Below are 25,740 nucleotides of genomic sequence, written 5' to 3' on the forward strand. Positions count from 1 at the left end.
TAATGTACCTGTGAGACAATACATGGGCCAGAAGGGGAAAAGGAAAAACTTAAACCAACAACCTAAGTTTCAGAGCAGCCTAGGATCTATTCAAGCTGTTCTACCAAGGTTTACATAATTTTCAAATTTGCCTAAATGAGGTGCTCAAATTCTTGCTCAAAAATTATTATGACCACTCCAGGTCACGAAATTCTGCTGTGTACTTAAAATTTTCCTCACAAACAAATCCATGCTAGCAGTTATTTATGCTATCTAGAAGATGTTCAAAAAAGCTAAATCAAGTATCATGAACTTTGTTTTTCCATCTGCACCATGGGCATTGGAGGTTACTCTCATGGACAGTGGTGGTTTTTGACCTAAAACTAGTCTATGAACTTCCTGAATTAATCTTGTGTAGCATGAGTAATTCATGCACCACATGAATAGAACATCTGTTGAACAGTTTTATTCAAGAAAGTAAAATTTCATAGTTTCAAAAGATGAAAATTCAGGGAAGGAAGGAAGTAAGGAAGGAAGGAAGGAAGGAAAGAAAGAAGAAAGGAAGGAAGGAAGGGAGGGAGGGAGGGAAAATTCAAAACTAAATAAAAGTAGCAAAAGTTCATCAGAAAGAAGGAAGTCTTGGATAGATAAAACAAGAGAGTAGTTAGACCAAGGAAATTCAAAGGAAATCTGGCATCCAAATTCTCCATCATTTCAAAGGAACAGTTTCAACAGTTTCCCTTTGAAAGCATGTGAAAAAAAAAAAAAAAAAAAAAAAAAAAAAAAAAGTAATTGTTGAATCTACATGTAAAATCCCGAAAGGAAGGAAAACACTTTTTTTGAAATGAATTTCCCAACTATCCTCATTTTTTTTTTTATTCTGGTTTGCAACGGGTTGTGCAAACTGGAATCTTCTTGGAAGAAATAAGACCAAAAGATGTGCTACATTCACTCACAAGTGTGTAGTCCATGAGATCAGACCCTGGAGAGCCATATACAAAACTTCCATAATACGTGCAAGTCTAGACTTCAGGTTTTAAATATCACTTTTGGTTAACACACCAACTGCTATTGCCTCAAAGTACTTGTTAATGTAAATATAGCCTAATTGAGCCTCTAATCATTGAATAGCCTCAGCAATCAGGAAGTGTTTATCTTTTCTCTACAGTTAATTTCATTGTTATCTTTTCTGAAGATAACAGTAGGGTACTATTGCCTAAGACATGCATATTTATGTTTAGTCTTTTTATTGCTTGAATGCACCTTTTCTGCAGGTTCTGTTATACAAATACTGACTTGCTTCTTAACACAACCTCTGATGTAAGTTATAAAATGTAAAATTATGTCTTTGTTGCAAGTGACCAAACCACGGGTACAGAATGTAGTTAGAACATACAAGAGAAAAGAGAGCTCAACAGTTTCCAACATCATTTCAAAATAGTTGCCAGAATGAAGACCTTTCTCTCACAAGTCTTTTTTGTAGCTTTTCTAGTTATCTTGTGATAATGAAATAATTATAAAAAGGAAAGAAAGGAGTCTTCCTAGGCACTAAGAAAACCTAGTATGTTAGTGTCATTGTCTTTCAGTCTTTGAAAGTGCAAGAAAAAAAAAAAAAAAAAAAGGTGCAAATAAATACAGAAATAAAGAACTAAGTCTTGAAATCTGACATTTTAGGGGAATGGTCTGAAGACTTCAGCAAAAATCATGTCCTTTCTTAGCTGAAATTAGTTTAAGAGCTGAATTATCCATAATCATAGCACATCATAAAAAATATACTAAAATGTTTTTTTAATTATTGCTTAATAAAATATGAAACTATATTGTTTCTGAAGTGCATACACAATTTCAGTATCTCAAATTTAATTGCCATCACTGGTTTAACACTGCAGGCAGCTTTTTGGAAAATGTTGCCCTCACAGTATATACATTTACTGAATATATTTTAGCCTGCCTTTCTAAGTGCTTGTGAGGGTCAGTAAATATATGTATTTTATACCAAAAAACAGTGAAAAGGGAAAAATTAAATAGATAAATCATAGAGATCTCAGTAAAAAGGAAAAGAAATGATCATGCAACAGGAAATGATAGCTTTAAAATGTCAAAGTTTTAAATATGTATCCTATAAAAATTACACTGAAATGTGAAGAGAAAGATCTACAAAATAAGGTTATGATAACTGTTCTTGTGTGATGGTACACCAAATCATTCACAACAGACAAACTTATTGGCCTCCTGGAACATTGAGGTATGCTAAACTATAAACTGCTAAGAATGAAGGTTGAATGAAAATGGGATCGCAACTTCATACTAGGACCAGGTGAAATAATGTTACTGGGAAAGAGTAATACACAGTCCAGAAGTCTTAGGTTACTACTGTGAAGCTCAGGCAGGAAAAAACAGCAACAACAACAAAAACGCTAACATGAGCTACAATTTCACAGCATGGCTAGTATTTTGGCTCCTTTTGGTAAAAGGATAGTGAAACATGATCCCAAGATTTTCAGCCTACTTCACTATTTCTGAATTTCTCCCTCTGTATTTTGCATTAGACAAAACAGAGTCAGTGAACCAAAACAAGTAATTAACTAGCAGCAAGCATGGTTTTTCCACAAGTGCAAATGTTGCATATAAAATGATCTGGTAATCATATTCCAGAAAGTCTAGTAAGAATATTTGATTTCAGAATGTTTTCAAAGTATTCTTTCTCTGCTATAGGGAACAGTGATAAAGTAGTCTTTGTAACACCTACACCTAATCCACACTTCATCTACTGTGAAGTATACTAAGAAGAATCTTTCCATAAATATGATTCTTAACATGATTCCATTGTCCCTAAATTGTGAATGAGACCAGGTGCTAAACAAGTGTGCATTCACTGGTTTTATTGCCTCCCAACAAAAGAGATTAGGCTGCAGAATCCTCAGAGAAAAAGATTTATATTATGAAAGTATTTGATATAAAAGAATAAGTAGTGAAAAGTACAATTTATGAAGATTGTATTGTTGTTGTAATATTTCTTTTAAGTAATTGCTCTGTCACTTTAAATATGTACTTTCTGTGCTAGATTGCTTTGGACAGCTCCTCACAGCTTCTATGAAAAAAAGTACATAAGGGGGCAGTACACAGAAATGGCAACAGTTGCGACTTTCATATATGCCTGGGCAAAATCTACTTTTAGAAAATGATCCGATGTCCAGATAAATTCTTGCCTCCTCTACTTCTAAATCATTCTTGCTATATCACTTGAAAATATTGCTGAAGCATTGTAAGTTTCAAGGAGAGAAAACAAAAACAGTTTGTCTGCAACATCGCTTAAAACAGAAAGGTATTCAAGTAGGATAGTCAAGTACATCTTGAGGAAAACAGTAGTATCTGGCAGATTTTTGAATGAAATTGAAAACAAATAATCCCCGTATCATTTTTCTAACTCTGGTACAGTTAGGTATCACTTCCTCAAGGAAAATTGTATGGCTTATTCTGATATCTATATCAACATGCAACATTATAACAGACAGAAATGGATGGGCACACAATTGTATGAGATACTAACAAACCAAATTTTTTTGCTTTAATGTATATTTTAAGATATGAATAATTTATCTACATGCTTTGAAAATAGAAGGCCTACCTGAGAAGTATATAAAAATATAAAAATAGATATCAGGAAATTTATTTAACTGTTCTCTGTAAATATAGAAGACTATCTACCTCCTAAGCTTCAGCAGAAATTGAAAGCTTCTTTATGAATAACTTGTAATAACTGAAATACTCTAATTCTATCCAAGCTTTGCCATAACACTAGAATACTGAATAAACTGAATCAATCAATTTCTATCATATGCAAGATGTAAAACAAATTGGTAAGATTACAACACGAAAGGCAATTAACTACTTCCTATTCTATCTCAGATCAGATGTGACCTATAATATCACCTAAAATATAATTCAAAAATAAAGTCAAATATTTAAGTCTTTTCCAGACAGTTCAAGTTTATAATTTCTAGATTTTATTGTCTCTTTTGAAACTACCATGAGCAACATAGGAAAATACAGAAAACAGTAATTTGCAATAGCAAATCTATCTTAGAAAGCAAACAAACAAACAAAAAACAACACACAATTCAAAGGACAGGCAAGTCTGAAGAAAAAGATAAGCAATCTAGACCTCAATAATTGTGAAGTCTATTTTTGTTTTCTTTAAGTTCAATAAAAAGTAGTAGTAGTTATCAAATGCCTAACATGTTTATTCTTGAAATTTCTTACACTTTCCTTTTAACTGCGAAACATTTTATTTTAAAGATTTTTTTTAGTGTTTACATGTTTTTCCTTTCTGCTACTTCAGGCTTTAGGAAACAGTGACTTGCTATAGGATAAACTAATAATATGAGTATTGATAATAGTTTAAATATTTGTAAATATTGTTTTTCAAGTGTATTTGCAGTTATTATAAAAATATATAATTATTCACTAAAAATTAGGAAGCCATTCGATTTAAATTTATTTAAGAATTTTAACAATTGATGTTCATAATAGTTCATAAACATTTTAATAATTTTGCTGTTCATCTTTACAGTCGTAAAATACAACTTTATTTGAATTTAGTTTCTTAATTTGTAGCATTTTGTAGAAATACATCAAGACTACATTACTGTATGGGCTCATTCATCCTTTTATATAATACTTATAGCACCTATTACGAGGTCAGGCTGCAGCCCTCTTCTTTCTTTTACACATCAGCATCACTAGTAACATTTGTGCTTTGATAGTAAGACATTATTTACCAAAGAAGTCATATCATATTCCAATAGCCTAAGAAAATCATTGCAGAAGTAAGGAAAAAATAAAAAATAGTTGTCAAAAATGAACAAATCAAACCTGAGAAGAACTTTACATCCTGTAAAGTTCTGTAAAGTGTAGCACATCTGATATATATATATATATTAATTTGTATTTGTATTTGTTAAGTAAAACAGACAGTGGCATTGGGGTAATACTGAGCTCCACAGTACTCAGATTCAGCACATAACTGGAATAGTTCCATTCATCAAAACACTGAATTTTGCATACACTGTAGTTTTCAGGCACTATAAAAGACCATACCTTGTTAAAATTTCAAAAGAAAACTCAATAAATTACATACCTCGTGTCTGTTTGAGCAGAAGATGGAAAGCAGATTCCTTAGTGGTGAACTTAGTTAGGACAGATGCACTGAGGTGACAACTGGACTGTTCCTGATCTGATGACCAAAAATAAAAAATAAAAATAAAAATAAAAAATAAACAACCAAGAATCTGACTACTTCAGAATAATATATCCCGTGTTAAAAAGTAGTAACATTGAACAGCAAACCACTGACAAAAGATATGATACACAGAAATACAACAAACTGTCTGGAGAAGACCACCTGGTTACAGAACAAGATTAAAATAACTTTAAGGAACAGAGGAATGAACAAAGATGTTCAGGAAGGTGAAGAGAAGCTCTCATGATGGAAAATATCCAATGTCCTGTTTCTTGTCAGAAGACAGCCTCAAAATTATTTCACCTCAGGAACAAAGTTTCAGGTTTTGGAAAGTAGTTTAGAGGTTGAAAATGAAATTTGCAACCCATTTGCAAGCTAAAAGAATTCAAATACACTTTCAAATTATCAAAGGTGGGTGCATAAGAAAAGCCTACATACCTATTTTAATATATTAATAAAGCAACTTTTTTTCTTAAACTGAGATACTGCAATGGCAGAAAAGCTATCTGAAATGGTTTCCTTATAAGTATTCTTTAGATCTATATAAGGACCATATAAGGAAATTTATAATTTCCTATATAATAGTGTAGCCTATTGGCTACACTATTCCTGATACAAGCCAGGATGCCATTGGCCTTCTTGGCCACCTGGGGACACCTGGATTCATGTTCAGGCGAACATCAATCGGCACCCCCAGATCATTTTCCTCTGCACAGCTTTCCAGCCACTCTGCCCAAAGCCTGTAGCATTGCTTGGGGTTGTTGTGGCCAAAGTGCAGAACCCAGCACTTAGTCATGTTGAACCTCATCCCATTGGCCTCTGCCCATCCTCACCAGGTTCCTCTGCAGGGCCTTCCTACCCTCTGGCACATCGACACTTCCCCCCAACTTGGTGTCACCTGCTGTCATCCCCAACTTAGTGTCATCTGTACATACATGTATGCATACCTGTTACCATTACTACGATATCTACAACATGTGAGTTAGTATACCCATTACCTTTCCAGATAAACTCTATTTGGACAACATAAAAGTTCAACTAAATTACTTTCCAGAACATATAAAGACCATAAATAGTAAGCTGAACATTGCTTATAAGACTAGGTTTCTCTTTCTTTGAAAAGAAGGAATCAGGGTAACAAATTCAAGACACTTTAAGAAGACAATTATGGGTTTTGTTCCATATAGATCACAGTACAAATTTGTTTCTCATAATTGCTCTTCTTGCTGTACAAATCAGAATACCAGATTGCACTTCACACTAGAATGAAACATGCCACATTCCACAATCTGCACTGAGAAGCTTCATGTCATACATATAATACACACCTGTATTTTAAGAAATTGTATAATCACTTAATTCCCAAGCAAATAGGGTAGGTTGCATAGCTAGTAATTCACAGTGCTTCTATATGTGTCTGAACTAAGATAAATAAAATAATTACAAAGGGAAAATAGAATCAGAGAAATACAAAAGGTAAACATTTTAGAAGGAAGATTGCATTAGTAACAATGTAAAAAAAAAGAAATAAATAAATTACTGTATCTTCAGCCACCCCAGCGTAGCTGCCCCATGAGTTGACAAATGAAAGCAATTAGAAAAAGAGATATTCCAACAATTTATCAGTGTCCCTCTGGGCTGAAGCTCTACTATTCATCATGTCAGCTACTTCCCCCAATTTACATTGCACTCATGTCGAGGGAGGTGATTGTCCCCCTCTGCTCTGCCCTTGCGAGGCCCCATTTGGAGTACTGCATCTGCATCTAGGGTCCCTAGCACCAGAAGGATGTTGAGCTATTAGAATGGGTCCAGAAGAGGGCCACGAAGTTGATCAGAGGTCTGGAGCACCTCTCCTATGATGAAAGGCTAAGAGAGCTTGGGCTCTTCAGCCTGAGGAAGAGAAGGCTCTGGGGTGACCTTACTGCAGCTTTTCGGTATTTGAAGGGGGCCTATAAAAAACACTGGTAACTTTTTGCTGAGTTGGATAATGACAGGACAAGGGGTAATGGTTTTAAACTAAAAGAAGGGAGATTTAGATTAGAGATTAGGAGGAAATTCTTCACTCAGAGGGTGGTGAGGCACTGGAACAGGTTGCCCAGAGAAGGTGTGGATGCCCCATCCCTGGAGGTGTTGAAGGCCAGACTGGATGAGGCGCTGGGCAACATCATCTAGTAGGTGGCATCCCTGTCTATGGCAGGAGGGTTGGAACTGGACAGTCTTTAAGGTCCTTTCCAACCCAAGCCATTCTATGATTCTATGATTCTATGATCATCCAGGTCATTAATAAGGGTTTTGAATAATATGGACCCCAGGATCGACCCCTGGGGTACTATACTCATTACAAGACAGCAGTTAACTGTCAAACTGTTGATCGCTATCCTTTGAGACCAATTGTTCATCCACATTTTCAACCTACTCAGCAGTCTGTTCATTAAGTCTGGACTTCCTTAGCTTCCAAATGAGAATGCTATAGGAAACACTGATTAAAGTCTTACTGAATCATGTTATATTATATCCACTGCTCCTCCTTCATCTGCATAGTCAGTCATTTCCATATAGAAGGCAATCAGGTTAGTCAATCATGATTTGCACTTAACAAGGCCATCTGACTACTCCTGATTATCTTCTTGACTTTTACGTGCTTGGAAATGTACTGTATTGGGCTGCACAGAGTGCAAGAGGATGTGTCTAACGACCCTACCAGGTGCTGAGGTGAAGCTGATCAACCCACCGCTTCTTCAGTGTTGCTTCTACAATTTTAAAAGAAGGGAACAATATGTCTCTTTTCTATTTATCAGGGATATCTCCTGATCACCATGAATTTTCACTCACAATCACATTGGCGAAATCTTTTATCACTTTATGAATTTTATTTGGACTTGCGGATCTGAATGAATCCAGCTGCTATAAGTAGTCCACAGCCCATAGCTTCCTGATGAGCACCTGTCTCCATTTCAAACCATGTCAATATGTGCTGCCTTGGGAGAAGTTTTTGCTTGCAAATCTTAATGGGGTTGGAGGGACATCAGACGCTTCAGCATTTTCTGCACTGTCTGTAACTAGTTGATTACCCAACATCCATTCATAGACTCATCTGCATTTTTCTTAAATTTTGTTAGGCAACTACCTTTAGAACCTCTTTTTGGTACTTTCTGTTAGTCTCTACACCTTCTGGGCTGTGGCCTTCCTGATGTTTTTGGTAGGTACTCTCATGGTGCTTTTATACTCACTTTTTGTTACATGTTCTTCATTCCACCTCATCTAGGTTTAGTCCATTGAATATAGTATTGGCACTGCTGATAACAAGCCATGGGACTTAAGTTTAATTCAGTGCAAAGCATCAAGATTTTCTTACCTTGTTTGGACTTGAACGATTTTAGCTGTATTTAGCTAATAGCCCAAGTGCCAACTATTGTTTTATCTGTTTTTCAGCTTAATTTTTGTGATATCCTGTAGTATTACCCTATAGATATTATACAATATATGGTAAAAATCTAATAAAATTAAGTGATCATTGTAGAACTAAACCTCGGGATCAACAAGAAAGCAAGCGTAGCAATAGTCTTTTGGAAACATAATGATGGTTCTGGAAATTTTATATGGAATTCTCAGGAGATCACTGAGAAGTTTTTTGTTTGTTTGTTTGTTTGTTCTCAGAAACATAGAACAAACAAAAATGCTGACTTTGGTGAGCTTATAAGAGACAACCGGATGTCTATGAATGGTATTGAAGGGAGACTTTACATGGTGGTGACTTTATAGAAGGAGTTTATTTCACTAGCAGATAAGAGAACTGCTCTCAATTGTTTTTTTTCATGTGTGGTGTTGTTCAATTTTCACAAGTCTTTGTATTTCTAATTCATATCTCAGAAGTTGTAATTTATTCAAAAGCATTAATTCATGCAGCAAATAAACATGAATCTACATTTGTAAAAATCGTGTTTCTTCCCTTTGTCTATGCACCACAAACACCAAATCAGAGCATGACTGTGTAAACCCGGCTTAAAGTGTACTTTTGTATAAGTTTGATTTTGCTGAAAGTGGCTGCTGAAAGGTGTATCTTTGATTTTTGTTATATGCATAAGCTAAAAAATGCTTTAGCACTTGTTTTATGATGCTACATATTATGTTGGACCATGTGGAGATTCAGAGAACATTCTAAAGCTCTCTTCTTCACTAAAAGACAAATTTAGTCTTGAGATAGAATCTGGGACTTTGAACTTGATTTCTACACTATTTGTGAAATCTCAGTATGGACAGTGACTTAATTATATTTGTTAATTCTGGATCTTGTATTATTTCTTGATGTATGTTTAAAATTATTTCTGAAACATACTTGCTTGGAACATCAGTCAGAAATGTTTTGCTCTTATGAACTTCTTTAACTGTCTGTAATCTGAAAGAAATAATTTGGAAAACACCTGAGGAACAAAACTGAAACAAAACATTAGCTATTTGTCTTAGACATAGAGCTCCCAAAATATACCCCAGGAGACTCGACTCCTATTGCCTAAATGTTACAGTACAGTTTAGAGTAAACAACCAGCTGCATGTATCCAGGAGTTTGCATGATGGAAGTGGTCTACTATGAACAGGTTTTAGAGGTTTATGTTCTTCCTCAGCTTCTGCAGCATAGACTATATAGCTTTTCAGGGTGGATGTGAATGATACACAATACTCTTGTTTCCTAGAAATGGAATAAGTCAAATGTAATCATATCCCACACACAGTTTTATTGCAATGAAGGAGCTTAAGTTCCTCCCCCCACCCAAAACCAATACTGTACCTGTTAGCATGACATCTACCAGAACATTTTCAGGAGTTGGATTTTTGAAGGATATGATGACAGAAGAACCCTGGAAAATGCATGCACTCATGCTAGTTGGCTCCATCAAGTGAGGAGAAAGACCAGTCCCTGACAGGTAAAATATCCATTCTATAATCTGTGAATGAAAACTGTGTCATTATTTATTATTAGACCAGTCAGACTTACATATTTTAAGGGAAACTGTCTTCTTCTAGTGCTCTATGTCTCTTTCCCTTGTGAGTGAAGTGCTTTGATTCTTTCTTATTCCCTCAAGCTATTATGTACTCTAAGTATTACTATCTTGGAATCAATAGTTCCACTGTTTAAGGCTTTTCGTATGGGAGTTTGGGAGATGTTCACATCCCCTTTTTGTATGTTACTTTCATGCTACTCAGAGCTCCCAGTGTAGTGAATGCAAAGATGTGGGTGGTTGCAAGAAGGCAACTCAAAGCATGTATATTAGAATCTGAAAGGAGATTAAGTGAGAAGTCCTCTTGCAAAGACACAGAATGAAGGCAAATAATTAATTGATGGGGCAGCAATAAAATCATCAAAGAGATAAAATTGTTACTCCAAAGGCAGGAAAGAACACTAACAACTATACTGAGAAGAATCAAGAGGACTGGAAAATACTGGTGGATATAGAATATCACCACAGAGCATTAAAAAATAATATACATACAGAGAAAATTAAACTGAGGTGTTAATTTTCATCAAATTTTCAGCATGACACTAAAGAGCTGCCTGCCCCAGATTTGCTCATTCAAGATTATAAAGATTGATATTAGTAATGCCACTCATTATGGAACCTTTAAAGGTAAATGGCAAATGTAGATATACTACCATTATTTAAGGAAAATGTTTAATTTGCAGATTCCTGATGCTGTCTTTATAGAACTATATAGACTAAAATCTTAGTGCAAACTTCCCAAAGTGATCCTTTGATCAGTTTTGTTCACTATCATTTAAAAAGTTAAGCACCACAAGGAGAGCAGAAAACTATAAATAAAATCAAGACACTATTTTTGTTATCTTCAATATTGCATTTACTTTTACATAGCCTGTCTGAAAAAAATAAGGAACATCTGTAAGAAACAGAGCTTAAAACCTAACAAAACTGGAAATATTGTAAAAGGTGGCTAATCCATTGAGACTTTTCAGTATAAACAGCAATAAATAAAACATCATGTATTCAGAAAATAGCATTGGACAGCAAAATTGCTTGTCATAGAATCACAAGAAGGAATCTAGGAAGGTCATCAAATCCAACCATCAACCTGAACCAACAAGTTCCATAACTAACCTATTTCCCTGAGTGCCACATCCACATGTCTCTTAAATACCTCTAGGGATGGGGACTCAACCAGTTTCCTGGGCGGCCCACTCCAATGCTTAACCACCCTCTCTTTGAATAAATTATTTCTAATGTCCAATTTAAACCTCCGCTGGTGCAACTTGAGACTGATTTGTCAGGTCCTGTCACTTGTTGCCTGAGAAAAGAGGCCACCACCCTGCTCTCTGCCATTTTCTCTTGAGTAGTTGTAGAAAGCTATGAGGTCTCCCCCTCAACCTTGTATTCTCCAAACTAAACAACCCCAGTTCCCTCAGTCACTCTTCTAAGTCTAGTTCTCTAATCTCTTCACCAGCCTCATTGCTCTTCTCTGTACATGCTTGAGCAACTCAATATCCTTCTTGTAGTGAGGGGCCCAAAACTGAACAAAATATTCATGGTGCAGTCTCACTAGTGCACTAGTATCACTAGTGCACTAAGCTTCTCTTTAATACTACTTACTACTATTAAATTCTCTACACTACACCTGAGTACTAGAGATGCATTAAGAGAATAGAATAAAAGCAATACATTAGAACTCAGTGTGTGGGTTATATTAGGGATGATATTTCTGTTCTGCTGTCCCAACAAAGTTAATTTCTGATTTCACAAAGTACGGCACAATTAGAACAAAACTCAGATTCATTTTGTGAAGAACTCTTAATGCAGCTTCAAACTGGGGGGGGGGGGGGGGAGAAAGAAAAAAAGGCAGGTAATTGCACAGAGCAGTTTATCTCAGTTCAGCAAAAAGCACAATCAGAAACTGTAAGTGCTGTCATTAACTGATTAGTCAGCTATTTAGCTATCAGATGGATTAATTATCCATTCAGACATATTTAATCAGAGAAATCAAGAGAAAGAGATTGATATTGGGGTATTTTGTAGATAAAAAATTGTTTGATCCATCATTGACAAGAAACATTATTTAAGTCTTCATTAATAATGTCAGTTATACCTTTGCAAATATTCACTGACAGTTACCAGTATAACAATTAGCAAGCAAAAGTAGTCTGGGATAAAATTAGTAGGACTGTAGCAGTAAAAAATGAATGGAAATGTACAAAATTCAAAAGACTCAGGCATAAAAAGAGCACTCAAAATTACAAAGGTTATACCAATATATTGAAAAGGTTAAATGGGTCTGGATGAAGCAACTAGAAGGATGCAATACTAACTGAATTTCACTGAAGATAAGAAAATGGGATTTGCAATTATTTGAAAGGACGTGCACAGAATGACAAAATTCAGGTGATAGGGCTCAATTTGTTCCTGAAATTTTTAAATGAATTATTTGAGTGTTTCATTGATTCTGTATTTGGTGAAGAATTATTATTTTTTAATATAGAGATTCAACTTCTATGTACCATTATTATTATTCAGACAAGACAATGGCATTCTGTCCTCTTGAACTGCTGTGGGGCATACACTATTCACATGGCAATTGCTGGCGTCTTGTTTTTATACTTATTAAGTATTTAAGAGGAGATATCCTGAAAATAACTGCTGTGCTAACACTACCTACAAATAATCTGTCTTTTAGAAATACTGTAAGGTGAAAGAAATTGCTACATTAATTCCCTCACTATTTCTTTTCTTCACATAAAATAATATTTATTTTTGCAGTGCTACTTAAAACACTACTGAAAACTTCTGGTAGCCCTCAATTGGAATAATTCACAGGTCAGTAATCTATTAATGTATCTGAGTGACCAAGAAGAACAAAGAGAGGAAACTGCATGGAAAGGAAATAATTCACTCAACCAGAGCTTGTGTGAATAATGACATTTACATCATATTATCAGTTTTCCTTTTGTTTCCAGATGCAATTTTCAGTCAGCTAGTAGGTCACATTGATGACTTTATTGTTCATTTAGGTGTTCTTCATTAAAAATTGGGAAAATTCAAAGACAAATAAAAAAAAAAAGTCAACTATTCTAAAATCTCAAAGTAAAAACCATTTTTAATTAAACTGAAGAAGTAACTTTTTCAAGTATACAACCTTTCAAAGTTCAGATCAGGATGAAACAATTCAAAATTTTGGAAAAACGTCAAGAAATTAAACTTCAGAGGAGACAATGCTAAGAAATGCTAGTGTTATGGCATTAAAAACACTAGAACTGTCTGATTACTAAGAAAACTAAAGGTATTTATTACATATTCTAACTCCTAGTCCATTACCTCAAATATTAAAATAGCAAATAGAACATATTTACATTTGCTCTTTAATTATGTATCTAGCAATTAAATTTCAACTTGACCTTTATCCTGAAACCCTTATATGCCTATTAAAAACATTATCCAATCCTACATGTATTGTGGACAGTAAATATAGTACCATACCTGTGAACATTTGAAGGTTATCGATGCCTTGTGATTTCCTTTTCCAAGGGCAGATGGACAGAATTGCACGGGTACTTCAGTGGTGGAATGAGGTGCAACAATCACCTGTAAAAATGCAAGAAAGATGCAAAGGAAAGAGTAGGTGGAAAAACGATTTTTTTTTTTTTTTTTGAGTCAGTTTCTGTTGTGCTCTGTATCGACAGTGTTGATGTTTATGTAATTAATCTGTTCCATCTGATATGTTCTCTACTCTCAACATCCATTGGCGGCTAAGGCAGCAAGTGTACTGCAGTAAACAATCTTTGTAGAAGTCACTTCACGTTTGTCTTTTTCCTAGAAACTGCAGAGCTGGTGTTACTGATTGCTCCAAGGACAGGGGCAGCAGCTCTCACAAATACCAGTTGAAGATGGCTTTGGTGTCTGAGCATACTGATGATGCTAAAAGGTTATTACTCTGACCTCCAAAAACAAACTGTCTTATAGGTCAAATACATGGCAAGTTTAATAAACTAGTGCTTTGCCTTTTTTCCTCTTACCTTTATCTAAACTAACATTGTAAATGATGTTCCTGGTTTTCTCTTCTGAAGTACACTACTTGACTCCCAATTACACATGGAAAAGCAAAGTAGCTGACTACAGCGAAGTCATAGATATTTTGATGAACTAGATAAGCAGTGAAAGAACAGACTTGTGAATAATTTATATGTTGACGAATTCACAACTTCTGTGCTTATTTTTTGTAACAACATTAAAAAAAAAAAAAAAAAAAACACAAAAACTACTGGGCTTTTAATATCATACATATGTTTAAATGTTTATGTGTAAGATGATATAAAAGATGAGTGATTGGAATTATGGACACTGGCTGTGTTTTATAAAATGAATATAACTAACAATTAATAAAGGTCAAATTGTTATTTTTTTCTTTGGAAGAACATGCTTTTAAATAATTTATCTGTTTTAAAATAACAAATTATAATGGATTTTTAGTTTGAAGACATTAAGTATTTTGGAGAGCAAGAGTAGGAGAAGGAGTAATGTATATATAAATATGTCTTTTTGCCATAATTTTACATTTTCCACTGCATGAAAATGAGCATTTCTGGAACTGTAAGTTCATGCATCTCACAGAGAGTATGATGTTCACTACTTTGAGCCCAATCCCACTCCACTGTCACAGAACCTGCACTTCCCATACAGGGAGCTCAGCCTCACCCACAAATCATAAAATCTCATACATCCTGTAGGTGGGTGATAATTTGAAAATGCATTGCCACCAGTTTCCACCATCCTCTCCCTGTCACCTTTGCAAGTCTTTTGTATTACCCAAAATAACAGTCTGGAAAGGAAAGACACCTCCTACAAACCATCCCTGTTCCCGTCTGCCCCGCCAAAGGAAGGGAGGGGGGCCCAGGGTTCAGTTAGCTGCTCATCATCTGAAAGGATCCTGAACAGCTCATTTTGCAGTCAGTTTCTGTGCCTGCTCAATATCCAAAGACCTTTTTGCCTCACCTAACCAGCCATATTTATCAAATGCAGAATTATAAAAGGAGAAAGAACACTAATGAGTACCCTTTCCCAAATACTTTTGAAGAAAATTAAAGAACAAGGTAATGACAGGTTGTCACAGAATAACAATACATGATTAAGTTAATACTGTAATTTTTAAACAGTAATTTCACTAAGAGATGTGTATTATTTGGATTAATAAATATATAAAGATGAAAACAGACTGAAATTCCATTTTCAATATGCATTATTTGACATATTATCATTATAAAGAAAATGCACTGCCAAAATGAATCTAAATAATCAACACATTGGAGTTATGATCATCCAGCAGACTACGTGCTTTGAAAGCAGAAAAGATCTTTATTTCTTATGTTATAGGTGTTTCAAAAAATTGTTTTATATTACACAGCATAATGTCTTACTGTATCAAGAAAGCAATTTGATTTCAAATGAACAGATGGATTAAAAAAAAAAAAAAAGGAACTTTCTGCTAAAAAATACAGAAATACAGGGTAAATTGATTTAAAATATAGAATTGAGAAATAACGTTAACAACATACATGTACTAGTGTTAACATGTTTAAAGAAGGCCATACTTTGAAACATTCATCCAATCAAATATGCTGAAATTATCCCATCCCCGGACTTTTGTTTTGTTTACACAAACAAGTGTCTGCTAAGATACTCCTGTGAAAGGGAACTGATATCAGTGCTCTTCATAATATCTCAGATGCAACTGTTCAAATACAGAAACTGAACTGGAAAAAAATGAGCAACTGTGCATGCAATATTCCTGTTATAAATCCAGTAAAGGAAGGGAATTTTCCTTAAATATAAAAGTTAATTCTCTGCTCGACCAAACAATGCTCCCAGTCACTAACAAACTAATAAGGCTTGCATGTAGAAACTTTGAGACTGCACTCTTCTCTGCCAGCCCTCCTTTATCAAGTTACTTTTCCTCAATAAAAATTGTGTTTCATAGCTGATCAGGATAAAAGCCAGTATTCTCAAGAACTTTATGCAAAGGGTTTAGGTTAGTCATATTAGCAAAATAGCAAGCCAAAGACTTACAGTGAAAGCATGTTTGGTTTTGGCAATGTAGATATTCACAGTTCTAAGAGTTCTTTATACATTTACGTTACATCAGAAATATGTGTGCATAAATATAATATACATCCATGTAAAATTGATTTGCACATATTCATAAATACATAGAGAAAAGTAAGTTGATGCACATGAATCCTTCTCCTCTAGACAGAGAAGATAGATGCGGTTAGAAAAGAAACCCATAAAACCAACAACTCAATGACAGTTTCTCTAGAAATTCAAAATGGCTAATGATTAGAAACAAGGTAAGAAGTTTTCTGCAAACGTATGGGAGTTCACTCACTGAACTATACAGAGTATAGCTGACAGGAAGGGGGAAAAAAAATAGTATATATACATATATATATATTTTTTTTTTTAGACAATCAGGGTGCTATATTGCACTTAAAGCTTTTTAAGTTTTAATTGCAAAGCTATTGCTAAAAAGATACTTTTTTTTCCTTTCCTTTCCTTTCCTTTCCTTTCCTTTCCTTTCCTTTCCTTTCCTTTCCTTTCCTTTCCTTTCCTTTCCTTTCCTTTCCTTTCCTTTCCTTTCCTTTCCTTTCCTTTCCTTTCCTTTCCTTTCCTTTCCTTTCCTTTCCTTTCCTTTCCTTTCCTTTCCTTTCCTTTCCTTTCCTTTCCTTTCCTTTCCTTTCCTTTCCTTTCCTTTCCTTTTTTTTCAGATTCATCAATTTACAAAGAAGTTAGTGGAGCTGCTTCTAATTTACATTCAGCTGACGAGAGACCAAAAGCTTTCAAATTTCATTTAGACTTCATTAAGCACCCAGAAATTCACGAATATTTGAGCATAATTCATCTGGACCTCAGGAAAACCTATTATTAATGAAGTCAGTACTTGAAATTGAATCAGATTTATAGAAATAATCCCTTGTGGTATTTCAGTAATGCATTCTGTTTCAGGCTGAAACTAAAAAGGCAGAGACACACATGGAAGTGTGATAAATACGGTATTCAAATTTGTTTAAATGCTAAATATGAGTCAAAATATGGTTAATATTTTAGACAATTCTAGAAAAGATAAAATTTTCTCTTCACTTCTTTTGAATTTGGTTCATCTAATATAGCTTAGGAGCTGATGATATCATTTCCTGTTAGCCCAGTCTCCATCATAGATGACATAACAATAAATATGGAGAATTATATGAAACACTAAAAGGTACTGATTTAGAATATGTAAAATTCTAAAATTACTCATTCTCTTCACAAATTATCTATTGGTAAATCCCATCTTTCATCTATTCTTCTAACAATTTGCTTTTTATGGCTGTGCTTCAACTGAGGGTCCCTGAAACTAGCTTTGCCTCAGAATTTTTCTGTTGACAATTAAGCAAATTTGCTTTAAAGAAAGATGGAAACTTGAATAATTAAGATAGGAAACTTCTTCCATGTATCACAAAGAAGTTGAAACATGACCAAAAGTAAAAAGATCCACATACTATGATCTATTTATGCATTTGTATAAATAACTGAAACACAGGTTACAGTTCATAAGAAAAAGCAATAATCATTGGGAAGTTCGATGCAGTGCTGTATGGAGGGACTAAACCTAGGATGCAACGTATTCAGGGGAGGAAGGAGATATTTAAAGCCCACCCTCTGCCTTTGTCAAAACTGTGAAAGAGATCATAATAGCTCTCCAAACATGGATATGCAATGGAATAAAACAAGGTAAAAAAGACAGATACACAGAATAAATATTAGATAGCTGCTTGGAGCTAGTTGTCAAAAGCTATTCTTTAAATGGAAGAACTGTAATTCACAAACATTTCAGAATTCAATGCATAAACTATATTTATGACTGAATAACATCCTAAATATGACCTTCATAAATATGAAAATTCTATTTATTATGAAAGAAATAAATAAAGAAAATTACTATAGTTACTGTTGTATGTGCCTTTTCTCAAACAATGTAATGTAGTTGTTGGTGATATGTAAATCTCTGGTAATAAATTGAGAAAGCTGAATGTGGAAGACATCATTTTTTAATTTCCTGAACAAGGTCACATGCAATCTGAAAGAATCAAAAGTCACTATAATTAAATCTAATCCACTTCTGTGCAAATGACCTAAACGTGACATGTATAATACTCCTACTTGATTAATACAGTTCTCATCCATTATGTTTCTTAGCTCTGACTTCAAATGCCAATTGATGAAATGATTAGTAATATCACTTGACAAGTTTAACGTAATGTATGAAGATGTGTTAATATGCATGATGTAAAAGATGGAGTAAAATAAACACTTCATGTTTTATAAATTTATTTTAATGCAATATCATGTAATATTTTCTATGCAAAATATAGGGCAATTCAACGTATGATCACATTTAGCTGTAATCTATAAAACCCATTTTAAGAAAATTTGGTCCAGTTATACTACTATATTTGAGGATGAAAGCCAAAAATACACATATTACAACTTTATAGTGTTACTCTATTTCTCCCATACAATCCATTAGCTTCTCAGCTTTATTTCAGGACCTTATTACAATAATTTTCTGTGATTTCTGTGATCCTTATGCTAGTTTGCACAAATAAACTAGCTCTTGTATATGTCCTCCCTGTATCATCTTCCTTAAAGATAGAATACTTACATCTAGAAAAGGTGTAATTGCATTTCTTTCTCTTCCAAAGCAGGTTCCTTCATTTTCCTTTTTCACAGAGGTTCTATATGCATACTCAATAAGAGGTTCCCCAGATTCCCTTTCATAAGAGTTTCCACTCATCTGTCCTCCTTTTTCTCATCTCCCCATCATAAAAATGACATATATTTAATATAATTAGTTATTAATAACATTCAAAGAGTTATTTGAAGGACCTTTATTTTTCTTCTGGATTACTCATTACTTTATACTTTCCTTCTTTCTGGGAGATAAGTGGTTTATGAACATGTTGCATCCTATTGAGAAGAGGAGCACAGATAAAATAGCTCTGTGCTCCTCCAGAACCTGTAGCCTTCCATTAACTAATTCTCTTTATAAAAGACAAAGATGTCTGAAACTGCATCTGAGGGGGAAAAAAAAAAAAAAAAGTCCCTCGTCCTTTTTCTTCTATGTTTAGTTTTTCCACACACATGGTAAAATTACCGGTTCCTACTTAGCTGTAATCAGTGGTCAATAATTAATTTTCAAGCTTTAGGGTCCTTACCATCTAGAATTCTAGCCAGTCTCAATGAAAATATGAAAATTTAGTCTATCTATTCAGTCCATCCTCTTATTCCTTGCAAATAGATGTTAAGCAACAAGAAGGAAGAGCTTTTGTAATGGAGTAGGAAAATGTACATAATAGTTATAGGCTGAAGATTTTCTCAGTAGAAAACAGTCTTAGGGTAAATCTGAGTTTAGAGAATAAAATGATTCCAAATATTTGCTTGAAGCTGGGTTAAACTAATCAAATCCTTATTCAGAGATAGCAAGATGGCTATAACTACCACAGCTATGCGATATTCTTATATGTCTTATTTTACATTAGCATTTTACCTGCTTACCTAAATATTTATCCTGTTGATTCTTAAAAACCTGGAAAGCTTATAATACAGTTGATTTTTTTACAATATCTCTTTCAAATACCTCTTGGATATTATTTGCAAATGACACTGCAGTATTCCTCAAAACCATTCTACAAAGCATTCCAAGGGAAAAAAAAAAAAAAAAAAAAGAATCTATACAACTCGAATGTTTTAAGTTTAATTGTCTTCATCCTTAAACTATAAAATCTCTAGAATACATTATCTATATCGCCTCTAACCCTTGAGATTATGATGTGTATGCTAAATCTAAGGTATGATAAACAATTCAATATATTTTGAAGAAAAAGTTTTCTTGTATTACTTTTGTGAAAGCACAAAAATCTTTTCAGATATTTTTTCTAGTCTACTTACAGGATGTTTTCGATCAGTCTCAGTTGAAAAATTGCTAGGATTGCTGTTAGCTATTTCTAATTCCAAAGTTTCATGTGTAGGATTAAAGAGAGGAATGTGTAGACGAACCCATCTGCAAAAAATACATGTATACAATTACTATTACTGATTATATATTTTCTTCCACTGAATTCTATTATAAATCACTCATTCTCTTCTTTTGAAAAATAAGTACCTTTAAAAACAAAAATTATTACTAGTAGTATTTTACCACTAGTATGGACATATATTTCATATAATTAGTTATTAATACCAGCAAAAACTAGTAGCAATAACCATTCCAATATTTGGCTGTGCCTCACTCAACTTCAGTTTCCAGGAAGTTAGTTAAAGTTAGTTGGTTAAAGGGGCTGTCCAGCTCCCTCAATGGTCGGTCATCTGGGAGAAAAACATTTTCAGGGATACTGGTCACAACCTAATATAAGTCACTAAGATGTGGAATCACTTTTCACTGACTACAGAAGAAACCTAGATTTAGCACCTTAAACTTGATGTCTAACTTTTAGATAGAAAGATGCGGAAATGAATCCCGCTGCCTCCACTACCACAGCTTCACGTTTATTCCGAGGCTCAGATTTGCACATTTATTTATAACTTTCGTACTTAATTTCTGTAGCTCTAACTTTGGAATAAAACATTTTACTCAAATGAATAATTCACAGTTCCAAGGCTACCAGAGAAAAAAAAAAAAAAAAAGTTCCAAAAAATTAAATCTATTAATACGTAGTATTAATACGTAATAAATCTTATTAATACGTAGCATATACATGGACTCATAGACTGCTTCATAAAAATGCTTTGGACAGAAATTAAAAGTAATCAAATTATGATTCCCATAACTCTTTTTTATGTCAGCAATGGCTTACAGGAGAAGCTTGTAATTCAGTGGTACTGTCAATAACTTTTGATTTGCTGCCATTAGGCAATCATCATTCTTGGTCATATTTTAACCTTGGGATCTCAAAACAAACTTACCATTCCACAATAGCTACTTGAATGGAGGTGCTACCTGTTTCCCTTCTCTTTCTTCTGCATGAACTTAAAGTCCATCTCATTTCACAGAACTGTTGCATTGTCATTTCAGCATAATGACAAATTAGTTACATATAAAATCATAAAATCATAGAATGGCTTGGGTTGGAAGGAACCTTCAAGATCATCCAGTTCAAACACCCCTGCCATGGACAGGGATGATCAGGTTGTTCATGGCCTCATCCAATCTGGTCTTGAACACCTCCAGGAATGGGGCATCCACAGCTTCTCTGGGCAACCTATTTCAGTGTGTCACCACCTTTTGAGTGAAGAATTTCTTCCATGTATATAATCTAAATCTACCCTGTTTTAGTTTAAAACCTTGTACTGTCACTGCACTCCCTGGTGGAGCGTCCCTCCCCAGATTTCCTGTAGGCCCCTTGTAGGTACTGGAAGGCTGCAATAACGTCTCCCTGGAGCGTCTCTTCTCCAGATTGAACAACCCCAATTCTCTCAGACTCTCTTCACAGGAGAGGTGCTCCAGCCCTTTGATCATTTTTGTGGCCCTCCTATGGACTGACTCCAACAGGTCCATGCCCTTCTTTTGCTGGGGACCCCAGAGCTGAATGTAGTACCCCCACATGGGATCTCATTTTTGAGAAATAGGTTTATGTTTGTCCTCTTCCAGTCAGTGGGAACTTCACTGGACTGCCACAACTTCTCAGATATGATGGACAGCGTCTTAGCAACTTCACCCATTCCCTCAAGACCTGCAGATGCATCTCATCAGGTCCCATGGACTTCAGGTTCCTTAGGTGGTCTAGAACCTTATCTTCTACACTGGGTGGTTCTTAATTCTCATAGTCTCTGTTTTTGCTTTCTGGGACTTGAGCTATGTGGCTAGAGCTCTTGCCAGTGAATTTATACATGTAGAATATGTGTTTTATGAGGTTTGTATGTTTGAATTTTGTGGCTACCCCAAAGGAAATATTGCAGTATGCTTATTGTGTTAATGTTATGCTTTAAACCAGCTGGCATTCTATCTTACAGGCATTCCTTTATTTTCTAATTCTATTCTTAGAATCGTAGAATCATAGTATCATTAGGGTTGGAAAAGACTTCCAAGATCATCTGGTCCAACCATCACCCTACTACCAATTAAAGAATAAACAAACACAAGATACTTTCAATAGGATGCAAGTCATAAAATTCCCAAAGTTTCCTTTATTTGCCTTTAAAAAAAAGATATTTGACCATAAATCACATTCTGGTTATAACACCAAGGAACATGGAAAAGAGATTGAAGGTGAAAACAGTAAATAAGAAAAATGTGAAAAATGAGATACATATGTTGGTTTTGCAGTAATTTATCTACCTAATGGACATTCTCTCTAGTCAAAGCTATTACAGGTCAACTGCCAGACTGCTCCACGTATTTATCCTCTGGAATAAATAATCATAGCCAAATTAGTCAGGGAAGAAATATAAGAAGCAGCATTCAAAAGAGAAGGCATTTCAGTCAAGCTTTATAAATGTAACTTCAGGCCCTAAAACTTGTTGTGTGCAGGTGGCCTCTTTCCAATATAAGCAGTAATGCATTGCTGCCCATGGTGTTCTTGACAACTTTAAGATATGAATCCTCAGCAGGTAAGTGGTAGATTTGTTTTGGTATAACACAATATATTATATATATATATATATATAGATAGATATAGATATAGATATATATAGATATCAATATATATATATATCAATATATATTGATATTATACTGTGTTTTATATATATTTATATATATATATATATATATAACACAGTATAATATCAATATATTAGAGATTGCAACAGCAGAGTGTACAAAAATACCAGGAAAATGTCACACAAAAACTTCAGATTCACTTGTTATTTCCTTTTTTTTTTTTTCCATTTAATTACCACCTCTAGCCTTTTTTATAAAGGTCTACTTTATAAATAATATTTCATTTGCCAAAAGGAAAGCCATCTTGGAATATCTGAAACTTCAGTAAGCAGCTATTTGACTGGTAGAGGTTCTTCAACAGATAAAAACTGATTAAGAACCTATGCCACCCTACATGGTGACTACACTGGGTATGCTAAGAAAAAGTTGTTGCATAATACAGTAAAGTCACGACCACTGTGAATATCATTCAACTGACTGTCATCTTCAATGACTACGCTTTGGAGTCTATAACAGGATGAATAAATGAAGACGGAGAATATCAAGCAGAAGTCTTCCCTGCTCAAAGGCATATGCTAAAGAACATGCTAAATCTAACCTGACAGAAACAAAAAGCAGATCTGAATGCAATAAATCCAGAATGTTAGGGTATCTGAAAGAAACCTAAAAGATAAACTGCTAGAATTTTTCCTTTCTTCTTCAAGAATTGTTTAGAAATTGATACTAAGAGTCACAGATCTTTGCTCCTAATCCAGTTCCAAGTGATGTTTTAATGGACACTTATTCTTTATTTTTTCAGATTGATAGCAAAAAAAAAATACAGTGAGCACATAAAGAAAAAAATATATATATTATTAGGAGTATATTTGAATAGGATAATGCTTCTTCAGTATTCAGGCAAAAGGTGGTAGAAGTTAAGTCTCTTAAAGAAGAAGAAATCTCCATGAACCAGTAGGATTTCAGGCATTTTATGACATTTACAGTCCACAATCATGTCTCTAGGAAAACACCAAGGAAGTACACCCATCCAAATCAAAACAAATGGGTACCTTTATTAAGCAGACAATATGTAAAGATCTAGTTTATTTTGTACCAAGTCTACTCCCAAGCTTGACTTCTACATGAATTACTTTTATATATTCAACATATACTAATGCAGCCAATTTACTTGGATAATCTCATCAGCTCACAATTTACTATTTATTATCTTTTCAGACAATAAAGCAAATCACAATAATTTGACTGTAACATCAATGCCATCATCAAATGCCATTGTCCGATTTTTTGCTTTTTGGGAAAAGACAATATGCTGATGACACAACAAAAATAAATTTCTGAAAAAAAAAAAAAGAAAGAAAGAAAAAAAAAAGATCATTGAAAGAATTAACTCAACCAAAACCCTGAAAAATTATGAAACCAAGAATGTGTCAGATGATGGAAACAGAAAAAGGTTGCCAATTTTGTTTTATTGTTTTATGATATACATGTAAAAGCATATGTGAAAAGATAACTGTTAATGTGCTTTTATACATTACTGCTATTGCTGCTGTTTTTAATAATTAAACCAAGAAGAACTTTTTTGCTCTTCCACTGCCATCTGCCCAGGGCAAATGTAGATTAGTTAATTTACATAGGATTTACAATGTGTCTACTTGTAAACTGAAAAGAAATATCCTTTGAAACAATAAAGCATGAAATTTAGATTAATTTTAGATGACTTTTTTGACATGCAAGTGTTTTAGTTAATGAAGCCTACAAACTCCAACATACATTCTTTTTGCAGTAGGAAAGGATGACTTGCCATTCTTGGCCATACCACATGTGCATGGAGTTCATAGTGCATGCTAAAGAAAATTATGAAAGACAAAGAGAATGAGAAGGTTATAAATTATTAATTTTAATTCCTAATGGTTCCAGCCTACATAGTAATGAATAATCATGTTTTTTTACTCAAAAAAAAAAAAAAGATGGATAGCCCTACTGATTTTCTGGTAAAAACATAATAAAAAAGGCATTGCCAGCTAATTCTGGTCTTTGTATCATATATGAATAGTAAAATAAATGAAAGCTGAAATTTCTATAGTTCATCATCTTCATGGAAAATAATAATAATAATAACATTTTTTAAAAGACTTAAAATCCCTGAAATACAGAAAGTTATTAAAATACATGACATGCAGTCATTTTCTGATTTCATTCATCTTATATATCCACCTACAAAAATGTAATCAGGTAAAAAATCATGTTGTAGTCTCTCAGAACATTTTTAGCTCCATCAGTAATGTACACTTATAGATTTAGTCAAGATAAGATATACAGAAGAATGTAACATTCAGGAGATCAGTGTGTCCAGAGAACTTACTGCTAAGCAGAGATAATAGATGGAAGAGCACTACTGAAATTCTGGCATTCTTGAAAGTCATATCCCAAAAGTTTTGATGTTTGTCTTGAAAGCCAGCACTGCAAATGATGTTATCAAAATGAAAGATGAAATGTTGTTTAAGAAAAACATGAATTGAGTTTATTTCTGTGTGTGCTCCAAGGAGTAGCCTATTTTCTTAACATTTGCAGTGCTCCATCCCCTGGATCTGCAGGACAGAAATTGTGTTAATTTGCCTTTTCTCTAGTGTTTAAAAGAAATTAAGAACTGGTATACAAGCATTTGTAAGGGAGGACTGTTGGGTATACTCCTTTTTCAGAAAGAGGAAAGAAAATTAAACAAACTTACAGAACTCTGTATTTACTTGTATTTATGATTACATTCTGCACTATTTTCTAAGTGATATCTACATAGAGAATTCACAGGAAGTCAAAATATAGGCTGTAAT

The 25,740-nt window shown here is 34.1% G+C and overlaps 1 protein-coding gene across 1 annotated transcript in view; it reads right to left on the bottom strand.

Moving 5' to 3' along the window:
- The window catches only part of CFAP47 (cilia and flagella associated protein 47), a 300,477-nt gene that overhangs the window by 68,193 nt on the left and 206,544 nt on the right, over positions 1 to 25,740 (bottom strand). Inside the window, exons 53-56 of the mRNA XM_084506723.1 lie at positions 20,203 to 20,314; positions 13,699 to 13,803; positions 10,008 to 10,164; positions 5,120 to 5,215 (exon numbers count right to left, since the gene is read on the bottom strand). Of these exons, the coding sequence (XP_084362849.1) occupies positions 5,120 to 5,215; positions 10,008 to 10,164; positions 13,699 to 13,803; positions 20,203 to 20,314 (470 nt within the window). The remainder of the gene's footprint in view (positions 1 to 5,119; positions 5,216 to 10,007; positions 10,165 to 13,698; positions 13,804 to 20,202; positions 20,315 to 25,740) is intronic.

Source organism: Aythya ferina (genome assembly GCF_964211825.1).
Source record: "Aythya ferina genome assembly, chromosome: 1".
In the NCBI taxonomy this organism is placed as follows: domain Eukaryota; kingdom Metazoa; phylum Chordata; class Aves; order Anseriformes; family Anatidae; genus Aythya; species Aythya ferina.